Source organism: Silurus meridionalis, chromosome 12 (assembly GCF_014805685.1).
Source record: "Silurus meridionalis isolate SWU-2019-XX chromosome 12, ASM1480568v1, whole genome shotgun sequence".
NCBI classification, from domain to species: Eukaryota; Metazoa; Chordata; class Actinopteri; order Siluriformes; family Siluridae; genus Silurus; species Silurus meridionalis.
The window spans coordinates 10,975,815-10,992,206 of record NC_060895.1 but is presented as its reverse complement, the minus strand read 5'-3'; the positions used below and the strand labels follow the sequence as shown (position 1 = coordinate 10,992,206).

Sequence of the window (16,392 nt, the reverse complement as noted above, 5' to 3'; positions counted from 1 at the left end):
CGTTATCGAGTATATCGCAAAACCCAAAGAAAACACATTTACAGAGTGCACATACTCGTGCGCGACTCGTGCACGGTTAGAATGCGTTCTTTCACTGCGTGATTCAATCCATTCAAATGCATTGCGAATGATCACAACATTCAGGATATGGGCCAGAAAATATGTAGATTTATATCAATTTAAATATTGATTTTTTCCAAAAATCAACTTTTCAAATATATTCTACTCTAAAAAGGCATTTTATATTATATTATAATATGATCAAATACTGATTTAATTTGGTTGATAACAGCCATAATGTCTTATTCTTCTAATTGACTGTTTATAAAAAAAAAAGACCATAAAAGGTAAAAAAATTTGTTTACATTTATTAAAGATTCATCTCTGTCACTGCTGTGAACTGACCACCACACAGAATATGAAGAATATATAAAATTTTAGGAGTAAGCTGACCAAGCTATTTCTTAAGGTCCCAGAACAATTACACACTCAGCAAAATATCGTCTAATGTTTATTATCGATAAAATCCCCCAAAATATATTTTTTGGTCAATATTACACACCCCCTACTAGTGAGTAGGGATAAAACCAGGAGGAAATAGGAGGAACGTTAGGTAAAGACAGTAGTGATATATATATATTTTTTTTTGTGGAATCGGTGGTAAATTGAACAGTTGAACATCAGTGCTCTGAACATCAGATGCAGGTTTAGCCTCAGCCTACCAAGTCTATTTACCTCTTTACATGTTTCTTGATCTTACAAAACCCGGAAGCATTTTGTTTGTTCAAGTACTTGGCATGATCCAGTTTCTACAACAGCTGTTGTCAGAGGAACTACTATTTAAAAGACTATTTATGAACCATTTATTGTTTGGCTATGTTCTGAATTTTGGTTGTTCTAAAAAAAAAAAAAAAAAAAAAAAAAAAAAGGTTAATAAAAAGAAAACTGAAAGCATTAAAAAAAAAATACATATTTGGCTATAGGGATACGAGCTGTTGCTTATTAAAAAATAAATAAAACCGCTTAGCTACAAATAGTGTAGCAGCAGAGATATATTTAGAGCTTCCAAAACCTTGTGAGTTCATCTCAGCCTAGACAGCATGGAATGATTTTATAAGAAGTCTTCTGTTCACAAGTGCATTAATGCTTGGCTGAAATTAGCAGGTGGTTCTGTTCGTCCTTCAAATTTATGTATCCAATTAGTGTGTTTAATACAATCGCAGGGTCAAAAGACGGAAAGACTGTCAGCACCGAAAATAAGCAAGTCATTTTTCTAATTAACTTCACAACATCTTTATTCAAGCCTCTCCACATGTGTATTTATACACATTCTCTAAACCATTCTCTCTGAGAAGAGGATGTTTGTGTGTCAGGCCTTGGAACAGTTGATCTGCAACATTTGAACACAGGGTGACCCTTAGCTCACTGTCTGTGTATGTGGAGAGACTGCAGCTCATTCCATCACAGAGATAAATGAGCACGAGAGAGCCAAAGCAGTCTCATTTAGCTGCATTGACACCCAGCAAGCGAAGCAACCACACCTCCTGATTTCTAAAATCCCATGGTGATTAACGCCATCACTTCCTGTCACCTTCCTGCCTTCTGCCGTGGCAGACTTATAAACTGCTCACATTCATCATTTCCTGCTTCACTTCAGCTAGCGGTTGCATAATTAAAGGTCACAGGGTCGGGTTTTTTTTGGGTGTTTGTTTTGCTTTTGCTTCTCCCCGGCAAACCCAAACAGTGTTAGGTTGTTTGTGTTTTGCTGTACCTTTCTGAGGTACTGTACCTATTCGAGTTAGATTTATTAATAAGACTTCCTGGAATTGCTTTCACTTTTGCCTAGAGCTCTAGTCAGCACTATGAACATTCCCCTTCCAACATACACACACACACACACACACACACAAATGTACACATTGACACATTCCCTCTCCTGTGAGTTCCTGTATGCTAGATTTCTGAGACTTGTGGGACAAATGAAGAGAAGCTGGATCATGCAGGAGGCTCACACAAATACAGCAGTTTGGACAGACAGCCACGCCGTGTCTGCTGGAGATGTCCAGGGTTAATAAAACAATGCTCATACTGTGAGAAAGAGACTTCAGGATAAATGGCGGAGTTAGACTCTTTCGACATTTCAGTATTATTATTATTATGAAGACACAATAATATGGCTGTAGCTTCACCAGCTCACAGATTCTAGTTCAAGCCAGTGCTCTGGTTACTGATTATATGAAGATATATTGATTTAAGCTATATTTATTTTTTTACCATAGTTGCCTGAAGAACGTTCAGTAGAATGCTCATTGTAAAGGGCACCAATGACCCGAGAAGGAAAAGAATCTCTAATCTTTATTGACTGTTGCATAACAAGTATTTTCATATGGTTTATAGCGCACACATCGGCCAAGTCTTCTTCCTGGTGTCAAAGTGAATATTTTACTAGGTGGATTAATTAGCATGGCAGGAAGAAATGGTCGATTTTGATCAGGAAACTCGGGAACGTTGCAGGTGAAAGGCGACTGAGGAAAATAAGTGTTCAGCAAAGCAGGCATATCACTCCGATTTTTAATACACACCGTCAGCTTGCAGTTAAACATGTCCGTAAAAATGCTGATGCAAACTGAACTCAAATAATATCTTTAACATCTGATTTGAGGACAACATCAAATACCATGTTGGGAAATGGGTTGCTAATGGGTTTGTTAAGCACACATCGCTTTATTCGAATCTTTTTGAAGGCTGTCTGATGTCTCGTTACCACTACAACTTCTGGGTGCTTTCCCTTTTCCGATAGGATTATGCTTATAAAATTATGATTTGTGTACCCCCTGCAGTACATCAAATTACCCCCCTAGGTGTAAATTTCATGATGACTAAAGATGAATGAAGGCGTACTATAATAAGGTGTATAGGTAAATGTGTATGGTCTACTAGTATATTGTGTATAAAGCATATTTATATTTGCAAAATGCTTTGAATGCATTCAATTGTATCAGTGTAACTTTCTATTCTCTATAGGTGATCTACAACTCATTTGGAGGCACGCCAAAAGGACTACATTTCAACAACCTCATTGTCGGTCTTGTGCTGTTGACGAGAGGACGCGATGAAGAAAAAGCCAAATGTAAATCTGCAGTTTTAAACCTTTATTGTTAAGTGACATTGCATTTATAATGGGAAATATTTTTTATAAAAAAAAAACCCTGAAATATCCTGCTGGCATCGTGCTGGTAAGGCGTCCCAATGAAAAAAAAACCTGTTCTATAATTACATAATTACCATATCAGGGGCATCCACCTGTGAATCACCTGTGAGTTTCTGCAGCATTTTCTGATTTACCGCTCCTCTGTTAAACTGATTTATTAGACTGTAATCTGAAGGAAAAAAAAAGAGAAAGTGTACAAAATAATATCCAAGTGTTTGATATCTCGGTGAGAACAATAATCAGGAAGTGGAAGCTGCATCCCACCACCCAGGCACTGCCAAGAAAAAGACGTTTCTAAAAACTGGAAAAAAGGTTTTTTTGGTTTTTTCGTTTTTATGAGAAAAGCCACATAGAGGCCAGCAATCACTATGCAGGGGTTACAGAGTTCAATGGTTGGGAGTGGAGTAATGGTGCACCAGTGAGCCATATCTAGCACTGTAGGTGCCTTCACACAATAACTATCATCTGAATGCATGAAAATGACCCAGCTGCAGATTGGAAAAAGCTTTTGTGGTCAGTCAGATGAGACCAAGAAGTTGCTTTTTTGGCTAGAATTTAGAGCACTGTGTGTGGCCTAAAACTAAAACTTCCCATACCCACACCGGGGCGTAGTGGAGGCAGCACAGTGCTTTGGGGATGCTTCTAAACAGGAGGGACCAAGCATCTTGATGGAAGAACAGATGGACCAAAATATAGGAAAAATACTTCAAGAGAACTAGTCTTTAGTTGTTTAGGGGCAAAGGGGTAAATGTCCTGCACTGGCAATGTCCCATTGAGAATCTGGGGACATAATTTGAAAATTGCAGCCTACAAGATTTACCCAATCTGAACAACCTGAAACAAAGCAAGAAGAATGGGACAAAGTCGCTTGCAAAAGACTTGAAGCTCTTTTTGCAGCAAAAGGTGGCTCTACCAAATATTCTTGAGTATGGGGTTAAATAAATAAATAAAAAAGAAATGAATTATTTTTTTATTTCCCAACAAAGATCCACAATAACAGTTTTGGAAATTTACTATAAAATAAAATATCAAACAAAGTAAAAATTGAATATGCCATTAAATGAGTAAAATGAAAGAAATAGTCAGGTGGCTAATTCCTTTTTAAACACTATACATTCCCTAACGATGTTTTGATTTATATGAACCTTTTTTTAATTATTACTCCTGAAATATGTGTGTGTGTGTGTGTGTGTATGTGTGTGTGTGTGTGTGTGTGTGTGTGTGTAGCTGTTTTGCAGAGAATTCTGTATTGCTTTTGCATTCGGTTCCCAGTGGGTGTGCCACAATGCCTTTTAAAAATAGCAGCCTAGCAACCTGCCTGAAGTCAGCATATTCACATATCTACTGTAAACGTCTCTTCTTATTAAAATAAGCCTGAGGAGGCTGTTCTGTGTCATAAAAAAACAGATATCTGCAGCTTTTAACAGCATATGAAGTCAGACATTTAAGTGTATTAAGGTAGTCCTGGGATTTCTCTGCAAGTGTGCAGAGTCTAATGTTCCCTGCTGATGTCGTGCACCTGCAAAAGCGTTACATTGGGCCACTGTCTGTATAACTTTGATAAGAATTATGCTCAAAAAGATTTGACTAGTCACCTTTGGATGTTCTGTCTTCAGATATCTTCAGCCTGTTTGCCAGTGACTCGGGCAGTTATGTGGTGCGAGAGGAAGTAGAGAGCAGGCTCCATGCTGTGGATGGGGAAGTCCCACCCTCACTGAGGAAGTGCTTCTTAGAGGTCAGTACATTTCAAGCTGCATTACAGTCTCTGAGTGATGCTCTAGATGGCCGACATGATTGATTTCTCACAGGCAAGGTCTTAACTCTTCAGTGCATGTCAATACCACCTCATCAAATTACCTGTCGGGCTCCGCGGCTGCAGCCACTCCTGCTTTCCCGATCAGCACCTGCCTAGAAATCAGCCAGAGGTTTACAAGGAAAGCAGGAGGTGGAATGAGCATGCTAGAACAAAACAAAACAATAAAGGAATGATGTGTTCAGAGACAACAAAAACACAAATGAAAAGACTCTCCTTACGGTTTTCTTTTCCCCTTCACTATTTTCTTTAAGAAAACTAGTTTTTTATTCCTTTTGGAACTATATATAGTACATCTGTCCAGCTCTTCTGCTTAATAAGCCTGTCACGAGTCTTTGACGAGTAACGCCCTACTGAGAAAGTGCAAGTGTTTACTCTGATTATCATTTTGTGCCAACAGGGTAAAATATTGCTTCTCTGCCAAATGTCCTCCTTGTCTGTGTGTGAGTATGTGTGTGGTCTGTTTTAATGTTGTTATAGTATTTAATAGGTCTGACTTTCATCTTAAAAAGGATAGTAAGATGTACGTGTGTGAGAGAGATATGGGTGGGTGTCAAGCGACTACAGCATGAGCATCGCTGTCATTAAATGTCTGCTGTTGGCCACAATTTTCAGTCCTATTTACTGATGTCTTTCTTTCATTGATTGAAATGTAGATAACCCTTAAATCACTGAAAGGGTTTTTTATTTTCCCCCCTCTGATTTTCAAAATCATAGATCTTTTCCTCTTGTCATCTTGATCTATTATTGAGGTCAACTGGACATGCTCAGCATTTTTATACACACTACGGAGCATGGCAGGATGAATTGATTCGTTTTATTATGCACTGCACCTGTAACATGTTTCTCTGCTATTTGTAAGAAATAAAACACTCGGGGATGTACTGCTATCGGAAAATAATCGAGGTGGTTTGTAATATTACTTTCGTTACCTCAGTCGTTTTCTTATCGGATTTTGTTTTTTTGTTTTTCTTGAATAATCAGAAAAATTTATTTTGCCATGTTGCAGAGGAATCACAAAATATCCGCTGTTCTCAGAGATGTAGAACAGATGTAGACTCCATTTTTAAATGTGAAATAAATCTATAAAATTCACTATACATGATCAACGTTTTTGCTAAATAAATTTTGTTCTGTATCCGCCAAGTCTTCATGAATCAGCTGTTGCTATAGAAGCAATAATGTGATAGAAACATCAAACATAAACCTGTCATTGAAATGAGGGTCTGCACAGAAATGTTGTGATATACAAAAGCCACAGATGGTTTACTATAATGTGCACAAAAAATAAAAAGTCACTTAATATACACTATATGGACAAAAGTTTGTGGACACCTGAGCATAAGATTTATATGAACATCCCATTCTACATTTAGTCCCCATTTGACGTTATAATAACCTCCACTCTTCTGGGAAGTCGGGTACTGATGTAGGTTGAGGAGGACTTGGGTGCAGTCAGTGTACCAGTTCATCTCAAAGATGTTCAATAGGGTTGTGGGTCAGACATCTATAGCAGGGCACTCAAGATCTTCCTCTCCAACCCATGTAAACCATATGTACATGGAGTTTGTCTTGTGCACAGGGATTTTTCATGCTTGAACAGGTTTGGGTCTGCTAGTTCAAGTAAAGGGAAAATTGAATGTAACTGCATCCAAGGACATTCTATACAATTGTTTACCTCCAATTTTCTGGTAAGATTTTGGGAAAGAACCACATATGGCTGAAAAGAAAATCAAGAGTCACAATACTTTTGTATATACAATGTATTTATCTTTGTTAAAGTAGATCAACCATGGAAGTTCATGCCCCTTATTAACTTCTTATGAATTATTCATATATTTTATATTATATATTGTTAACTTCTTATTTTCACCAGAAGTAATGAATCTTGAATTGGACATGCACTGACACACTGACTGATGCTGTTTTCTTGTGTTTCTCTGACAGGGTGAGAAGGTTAATTATGAGAAGTTTAAGAACTGGCTTCTACAAAATAAAGAGGCGTTCACCTTCTCGCGCTGGCTGCTCTCTGGCGGAGTGTGTGTCACCCTGACTGACGACAGCGACACACCCACCTTCTACCAGACACTGGCTGGAGTCACCCACTGTAAGTGGCACTGCCCAGTACTGGCAGGACAGAAATCAGGGTGCAGTACAGCGATATTAACCAGCTCTTTTTGACATACAGTGTGCAACCATAAATGAGGGATGAAAGGACTGCAGTGTTTCAGTGTGTGTTGTGAATACGCATTGTTGGCTTTGGTTGGACTGTGGGTTTTAGTACAACTGTCTTTATCAATGAGGCTTTCTGTTTCTGGATCTGATGAGGTATAAGCAATCCTGCCTACTGTCAGTCACATAAGTGCCTGAGTTTTTCTGTCTGCACCCCTGGTTTGAGCTTCTTTCCATCAGCAACCACTTCAGAAAGGTCAGAAAGTCATTTTAGACAATTCAGATCAGGAAAATCAGTTTCTGAAACTGAAACATCGGATCATGTTTCTGCTATATCGACAGCTACTTGATAGTTGACTCCATGAATATGTACATTTTCACTTATAATTCAAAAGGCTGTAAAAAATGAAACATTTTTAGGACTGAATAAGAGTGTAACCTTACACAAAATTCACGGTTCGGTTCATTTTCAGTACAGTTAGAGGGAAGAATTGCAAAACATAAAATTGCATATCATTTTTTATTTGTCGTTTATTATCAACATTTGTGAACATCAACAGATTTTATATATATATATATATATATATATATATATATATATATATATATATATATATATATATAATAATTTTGTAGTGTTCAAGTAGTTTTAAATTGACTTTAGTTGCAAATATGTTTCAAAGCCATCATGCTCTTGTTTTTCTTGACAGTAGTGGAACTACTTTTTAATAAGTACTACTAATTCATCATCGCTTTAAAACGTGACTTTTTCAATCTCAATGCTCCACCTGTGCAGTATATCATCTTCCTTTGGGATCAGATGTAACCTCCTCAAGCAATGACATCTTTTTGTTTGAACAGACAACAGCAAAACGTATGATTTCACCTGTTATTACTTTCTGTTTACTTCCCTGCCCACCTTGTTTGATAGACAGCCTGAGTGTTTCTCAAGACGAACAAACCAGGCTTTATTCCCCAACACACATCAAGCATCAGTGACTCTCTCTTCTCCTGGGAGAGAGGCGCCTGAGTGTGATAATAGCAAGTGACAGGCTCCACTTCCCACTTGCTGAACACATACCCAGTCCTGTTGAGAGGAGGGGGACATTACTCCACAACTCTGCAGCTGTCACCACCATCCAGCTATTACCCACTGCCTGACACTCAGGGGAAAATGACTGCATTCGCTATGCCCCCCCCTTAAGATTTTTGCCTCTTGACCAGCTCGCTAGCCCAAACACCACCCAGGTGTTAACTTTGTATTACAATAGTAACGCCAGTGATGGGGGCGAATGGGCAAATATATCATCACTATACATAGACATTTCTACAATAGACACTAAAAGAGGAATTCATACATTTCAAAAACGAGTTCTGCCCTTCCAAACCTGCCGCATCATTTCTTCATAGGGCTTGCATTGTCTACAGAGATATTGCCGTGCTTAAACAGGTTTGAGCTTGACTCTTGACAAGCGAAAAAGGAAACGCTGAAGTGTACATCCTATACAATTGTGTGCTTCCTGCATTGTAGCATCAGTTTGGGGGGAAACCCAGCATTGTGTTATAATTATTTAATTATTCAACTCTAAATGAAAGCAGCTAATTTGTAACGTGTATTTTTTTTTTATTGTAATAAAAATATGAAATATGTAAATAAATTATTTGCTTCACAATTTCGGCGTTCTATGTCAGATTGGATATCTTTAAATGTTACAAGATTTAAAGCATTCAGTGTACATTTACTTGAAGTATCCGCTGACCTCTTATTTAGCCTGTTGATTTAGGAAGCTCGCCACTTATAACAAATGCATCCGGGGGAAAAATACAAAAGCTGATCAGTCCATCCGCCAACAACTTACATTGCTAGTGTGTTAATCAGGTGTGCAGATTTAAAATAGTATAGATTGTTTGTGTAGAAAGAAAATCGTTGTTTAGTGATTGACTATTCCGCAGCATGGTCCGATCAATAAACTGCACTTTAAGACATGATTGGATTCTCTGCTGTGACGACGTCTGAATGTAGAATTTTAAGATTCATCTCATGAGACGAGGAAAATAACGCGCAGCTGTCTTATTCTTGCACAGTATGTTCTGCCCATGTTCCCATCCTTTTGTCCTTCTTTTGGGGGGCTAAATTAAAATAAAGTGCTGAATACAAAAACAGCTGGCTGATGCCAATAGGTCAATATATTTAGATTGAGTTTGGTTTGTTAATCAGGGACAGAGCTGGAAAGATCCAAAACCAATCAGGAAGCAAACCTGAGAGACTCCATAATCTTCTGCCTGCTCTTATCCTCTTAACAAAGCGAGGAGTGTGTGTTTAGGCACCATGATCTTCATGTGTGTATCTCCACACACTCCTTTTTTTTTTTTTGTAGAGTGCCTCACACAAGTAGCAGGCCTTGATGGACAATACAGTGAGTGACTAAGTGACAATAGCTTAGGTCAAAGTGCTGCACGGTGATGGCTGTATGTCTTTTTCTTCAAAGTAATGGCATCCTGAGTGAAGATTATTATGGTCTATACCTGAGTCTTGACATGTGCACTGGAACATGCTATGGTTCCTCTGTTGCCGTTCTGACAGAGTTGCACCATTAGGTGGGTATTTCCTCTGGGTTTCTGATCATATGTTTCAGTGTTTTCAGCACTATTTTAGGGAAGTAGCTTGCTAAGAGGTCTAAAAGACTCTATTATAGCCACCATTATGTTTAATTACACGAGGTTGCTTAATAGTGTGATCTCAAATAACGCTTCATTTGTGTGTAGTTGTTTGTAGGCTGGGTTTGAATTATTCTCATAATGAGAGCAGCTGTGCTGTTTTACACTTCACAGTTGTTGAAAGGTCACTTCTCTTGTTCCAAATGAAACAACAGCAGTTAACAAACAGAGGTTTGGACGTGTAGCAGAACTGATCGGTATTAGTATGAGGCTGAACGATGAAAACGTGTGTCTCTTTTGTTCGATACACAACACGGAGGGACAGCTGTGACGGCCGTTACTACACGATATTACTGATAGCGTGCATGAAATAAAAGGCAGCCCTTGTGGGCAGACGCAGGCTGCTTGAGCAGCTCAGGGATGATCTATACTGTGTGTAATGGGTTTTATAGATTAACAGTCACTCCACTGTGGCGCGGTCATGCATAATGTTCAACCAGGTGCTTAGTCCCTCTAGATCCGGTTTGCTGCTGAACTAACCAATGTTTCTTCCAAACGCTCCGTAACTAGCACCGTTTGCTTAATTGCTAGACATTGGTGTTTAATCACAAATAAATGGCAGAAGCTGTTCTGCTTTGTCATTAAATAGTCAAGTCAACTGACTTGACTTGACTTGAAATAGGCTCTCGGTGCTTTCTAAAAATGCACGTCTTTCTCAATTGCTAAGGAACTTACATCTCCAACACTTCTTTTCACAACTCCCATAATAACGTCGTGAATCACTGATTTTATGTTGTCCTCTAGTTGATCTGTGGTCTTGATGCAGGCTGCCTCGACCTGTGCCCTCTGTCTGTCTTGCAAGTACTCTGTGTACTCTATTTATATTTGTCTATAAAGAGATGGTGTTGTCTACTGCCCTGGCTGATCCCTTTCCACTGTTTATTTACTATTCTGGCCACAGCGTTAATTCCAAGCGTGTAGTCCAGAAATTAAGCATGGAAAGATATCCGAATGAAACCCAGTGTTTGCAGACAAATGGAATTTATGTGGCAATGTTTTGATCTATCTGCCTTACGTACGGCTCTGCATGGAGAGCACAATCCTATTAGCCTAAGCCTCAGATTATTTTGATGAAAGGTGACTCATCCCAGGGCCTCTTATCCTGCCTCAGTGCTCTGTATGTTCATTATTGACCAGTCATATCACCAAGTAGTAAACTCATGGGTCTTATGTTATGTTCCTTAAAGCCCCAGACAACCTCTTTCATTAATATTTTTGTGGATTTTCATATTACTTCCATAATTCGCTTTTTAAACCAGCTGGATGTGATGTAACAGTGATCAAGCTTGTACAGACTGCAATCTTAGCCTGCTTTTAATGAGTGCCTGTCCCATGATTTTTACATTAGTATATACTTGTGTAGAAACAAGAACTCTGTGTGAAAAAATATTGTGGGTTTTATATATATAAATATATTTATATATATATATATATATATATATATATATATATATATATATATATATATATATATATAAAAAACACAAGCTCTGTAATATTATGTCCAGAGGCATTAAACATATTCTTATATAACATTAAAACTGCCTGCATTTTATTGTGAAGGTCATTCTTGTGGCACCAACATAGCTCTGACCCACTGAGGCATGGACTTGGCATTAGAATCAAATCCTTTAAGTCCTGTAAATTTTGAGGTGGAGTCCAAGGTTTGGATTTATTTGTCCAGCACATCACACAGTTCTTCAATTAGATTGAGATATTTGGAGGCAAAGTCAACACATTGAACTCGTGTTCCTCAAACCATTTCTGAACACTTGGCCATTTTACCTACTTTCAGCAAATTAACTTGACAAGTGCAATTATAATGAGATAATCAGTGATATTCATTTTGCCTTTGTGATTTTTTTTATGACTTATCTGTGTGCATTAATGTGTTGTTTGTGCATTAATCAACGTTTTGGATTATATACTATTTACTTGTGGTTTAATGAAGCTTACAGCACTTAAAGAAATCCTCACCCACTGTTTGTACTTATGATCTTTTGCAGTAGAAGAATCAGACATTATTGATTTGGAAAAGCGCTACTGGCTTCTCAAAGCTCAGTCAAGGACCGGACGCTTTGATTTGGAAACCTTTGTTCCTCTGGTGTCACCCCCTATTCATGCATCACTAAGCGAAGGTAATGTAATGCTGGTTTTAAGAGGACTCTTTTAGATTGTTACTCAGACAAATCTGGCATCCAATATACACCCTGACATGCATCCACCTGCGACTCCTGTTTATTAAAACCCTCTCAATTTCTGGAAATGTCATGCTTTAATAACGGTGATGGCTTTAGAAGATGGGATTTATATTTGCATGTAGCACAATATGTTTTAAAAGTGGGACATCCTGAACAATCCAATTATTTTCTGAGTTAATCAGAGCCCTGACATTTTTCTCCCATTTTGCAGGCTTGTTTCATGCCTTTGATGAGAATCGGGACAATCACATTGACTTTAAGGAAATATCGTGCGGGCTTTCTGCATGCTGTCGAGGACCTGTGGCTGAGAGGCAGAAATGTAAGCTGCAAAATGTAGTTCTTAAATTGATAAAAAAATAAATATAATAAAAAGCATAGCAGTGTTTTCACCTAAAGGCTCCTTTTTTTTTTTTTTTTTTGAGTCCTCAATTTATTTAATTAATAGTTTTGAAGGATAATTTTTTTTAAGTAAACTTAAAGTAACCATCTTACCATGCATGCGTTGGAGTTAATTTGAAAAAGCACGATTTTATTTTATTTTTTCCCCAGTTCTAATATTAATTAAGTTGTAGTAGCAATTCATAGTAATTAAGAAATATAAAAATGGGTGTTAGTTTATTTTTGTACTATCGTTTTAATAGAGCACGCTTTCTTTCCCAGTTTGTTTTAAAGTGTTCGACGTAGATCGGGATGGAGTTCTGTCTCGAGATGAGCTTCACAAGATGGTGGTGGCCTTACTGGAGGTGTGGAAGGACAACCGCACTGATACTCTCCCAGTAAGCTATAAAATGAATCGCTTTTTTCTGTTGCCTAATCCAACCTTGCTTTGAAGTGTGTGTGTTGGCACTGAGTGTAGTGGCATTGTGTTGTGTTTTTTTATTGTATTTTGTGACAGTAGTATTTTAATTTGATCTTGATCTACTCCCCTTGTATAAAAGTATCTGTGGTTTGGCTCCAAATGCCATTATAGAGTGTATTACAGAGTGTGCTCACTGCTAGTCTGCAGTATTTATGTATTATCTGGATTTGATTTGTTTGACAGTTATATTTTTTTCATTCTTTCTTTTAAGGAACTGGAGTCAAACATTTCTGATATTGTTGAAGAAATTCTGACAATGCACGACACTACAAAGGTATGTCATATTTTTTTTTTTCTGACAATCTTGGTTGTAAATTAGTGAACAGCAATGTAAGCTTGTTTCTGCTTGTTTCTGTCTCCTACCACACAGCAGGGACACCTATCACTAGAAGACTATCAGATATGGAGTGTGAAGAGTGCTCTGGCAAGCGAGTTCCTCAACCTGCTCTTTCAGGTATCATGGATTTTGTACAAATCTTGAATGTGACGTTACTCTTTTGCTCATATAGTTCATGGTTTCAAGCATTTACATGGTTTCATGTATGTGTTATGTCACTCTAATCAGGTGTGTCACATAGTCCTGGGTCTCCGTCCTGCTACGCCCAAGGAAGAAGGACAGATCATCAGGTGAGTAAAGTTAAAAGGAGCCTAAAATCTACTAACAGTGTCCTTAGTTACACTTAATCATCCCAAAACCTTTGTGTTGACCACAGTATTGTTTTTAAATTGTGTCAAATGTAAGTTTTGTTGGTGATGCCTATATTCATAAACAGTAATGACTTTTATTACGACATATTTTCCAGACACTGGCTATTTGCTGAATGCTCTATATTGCTATGTTCAACTGAGTACAGGAATTTTGTCCAATGTTGTCAAGGTGAAGCAAAAATTAGCATCGTTATAAGCTCTTCTGGTGTAAGGAGTCTAGTGGTAACCTTGCCTAGCTTGACAATTTGTATTTCTGCAATTATGGGCCTTAAATGACATCAGTCAGGTGTGGTGTCTGTGAAATAATGAGCAGTTCCTGTTTTTATTATCTCATGCTTTGAATGTTTTTAGAATTTGCACTATTACAGTGGTGTGAACCTGATTTCTTTGTTTTTTGCATGTTTGTCACACTTGAATGTTTCAGATCATCAAACTAATTTAAATATTAGTAAAAGATAACACAAGTGAACACAACATGCAGTTTTTAAATTAAGGTTTTTATTATTGAGGGAAAACAAAATCCAAAACTAAATGGCCCTATGTGAAAAAGTGTTTGCCAGGAATATGTCCTTATTATTTTCTGATGCTAATTTCTAAGTTTCTTTGACTAGCCCGTAACGATGTTGCCAAGAAAAATAAAAAAGCACGAGTTTTGGAAACCTGTCTGTGCTTATATGATTTCTGTTGCAACTGGAATTAGCGAGCTATCCCATGACCATGACTCAACGCGTTACAACGGCTTGTATCTAAACAGTAGCCTACCAAGAAAGTCAGAGGAGTCATTGGTCATTGTTCACTGTCTTCCTCCTTCCTTTCACAACTATTTCTCTCGAGAGTTTATCTTTTGGCATCGTTGTGCGTTTAAAAATCACCATCGGTGAATCTTTTCTCCCGATGCCGTGCAGCTCAGAACACAGGTGAAGTGTGGTTTTTTTTTTTTTTAATGCCCGTTCGGCAATTTCATTGGTCTAATGTTATGATGCTCAGTTTTTTGGCTTGAAGTTTGTAAAACCGGGAAAACCCCAGGAAAAATCCATAAATTAGTCGATTCGTTGTTTAAGCCGCGGGGTTCAAAGCGTGGGAAAAAAGTAGCGGCTTATAGTCCGAAAAATACGGTATATAAATTAGTTTGATGATCTAAAACATTAAAGTGTGACAAACATGCAAAAGAATAAGAAATCAGGAAATCACTTTTTCACACCACTGTATCTGCACATACACTGAGCAAAGATTAACAAATGAACACATTTACTCATTCACTAGTTATTCATTACCTTTTTTGCCTGATCTTTTCAGTATGGCCATTATTTTAATACGATACTTAAATACATTTATTATCATTTTAAAAGGTTGTGTATGTTGTGTGTATATTTAGTTTCATCTGAGGCTGCAACTAACAATTATTTTGATCATTGATTAATCGGGCGATTATTATTCTTTTTATTTCATTTTTTCCAGTTCATCAATTAATCTGATAATCAGTGTTGTGCTCGTTACTAAAAAATAGTAACTAGTTACAGTTACTCCTTACTTCATTCAAAAAGTAACTTAGTTACTTTGTTGATTACTTACACCAAAAAGTTACTGTTAAAAGTAACTTTTAGTTACTTTTTTAAAGAACGTTCTTTAATGTTTCCAATAATGCCCTTTTATACTTTATGGTCTATACAAACACAAAACTGACAAACACAAAATAATTTTTAAACACTATTTTATTTAAGTCAGACAAGCACAAACTGAATATATCACAAAGATTTCTGAAATAAATAACAAAACAAGCTGAATAATGTATTCAGAATCAAAAACTAAAGTGGCTTCTGCATCATAAAAGCTGTTGTGTTGAGCTCTTAAAAATGTTCCTTTCACAGCTTAAGTATGAAAACTATCAACAATGTACAACAGAACACCGGGTTAGCTTCTAGCTTCATCGAGGCATGGATTTTCTGGAGGTTTCGCTATCGCAGTAGATACGAGCTTCGAACCAGAAAGACACAGTCACATTTGACTAAAAAGTTTTTGTCTTTATGCTCAACTAAAGTGAAATAATGAGCATATTTCCACTTTGAGAAACTCGTCTTGCTCTCGCCTCGACTCGCCATTACTGCCGCACAGACCCGAATGAAGGGAGACATGCACACAGTGCGTCTTCTTCATGTTTACAGTGGTTCATCCACCAATCCTACAATGCGTCGCTGCTGTAAACAGGTTAGACTGTAGTCTACACTTCAGCCCAAATCATTTAATTTCAAAAAGTAACGTGTAACGCACCATACGGTACTTTATTTTTAAAAGTAATGCGTTTCAATATTAGTTACTGTCAAAAGTAACTTTGTTACAGTAACGCGTTACTGCCCAACACTGCTGATAAACATATATTTTTTATTGTTTTGCTTATTATAACTATATAAAACTTTAATTCAGAGTATTTAATGTATTTAAAAAATGCAAAAGACACGTTTCTTTCTGTAAAAAAACAAAAAACTAACAAAAAAAAAAAAACAGTTTTTGAGTATGCAAGGTGAAGCAATTAGTGTAATTCAGAATTTGTTTTGTTTTTATTGATAACTGCAGATGGCAAGTTGAAAACCATTATCAAAATAAAATGTAATACAACATGTTTTGACAATTTTTGTTTAAAAAATACACATTTGTTCAGTTGCGAAAATATAAATATCTAGACTATAGAATTTATTTAATTTTGTATAATAAT

General features: G+C 37.2%; 1 protein-coding gene across 2 annotated transcripts in view; it reads left to right on the top strand.

Moving 5' to 3' along the window:
* usp32 (ubiquitin specific peptidase 32) overlaps positions 1-16,392 on the top strand; it is a 47,632-nt gene that overhangs the window by 14,166 nt on the left and 17,074 nt on the right. For both annotated transcript variants that reach the window (XM_046862587.1, XM_046862584.1), the window contains exons 3-11: positions 3,025-3,130; positions 4,828-4,946; positions 6,972-7,131; positions 11,921-12,052; positions 12,327-12,434; positions 12,776-12,891; positions 13,186-13,248; positions 13,345-13,428; positions 13,540-13,601. In XM_046862587.1, coding sequence (XP_046718543.1) covers positions 3,025-3,130; positions 4,828-4,946; positions 6,972-7,131; positions 11,921-12,052; positions 12,327-12,434; positions 12,776-12,891; positions 13,186-13,248; positions 13,345-13,428; positions 13,540-13,601 — 950 coding nt within the window. The remainder of the gene's footprint in view (positions 1-3,024; positions 3,131-4,827; positions 4,947-6,971; positions 7,132-11,920; positions 12,053-12,326; positions 12,435-12,775; positions 12,892-13,185; positions 13,249-13,344; positions 13,429-13,539; positions 13,602-16,392) is intronic.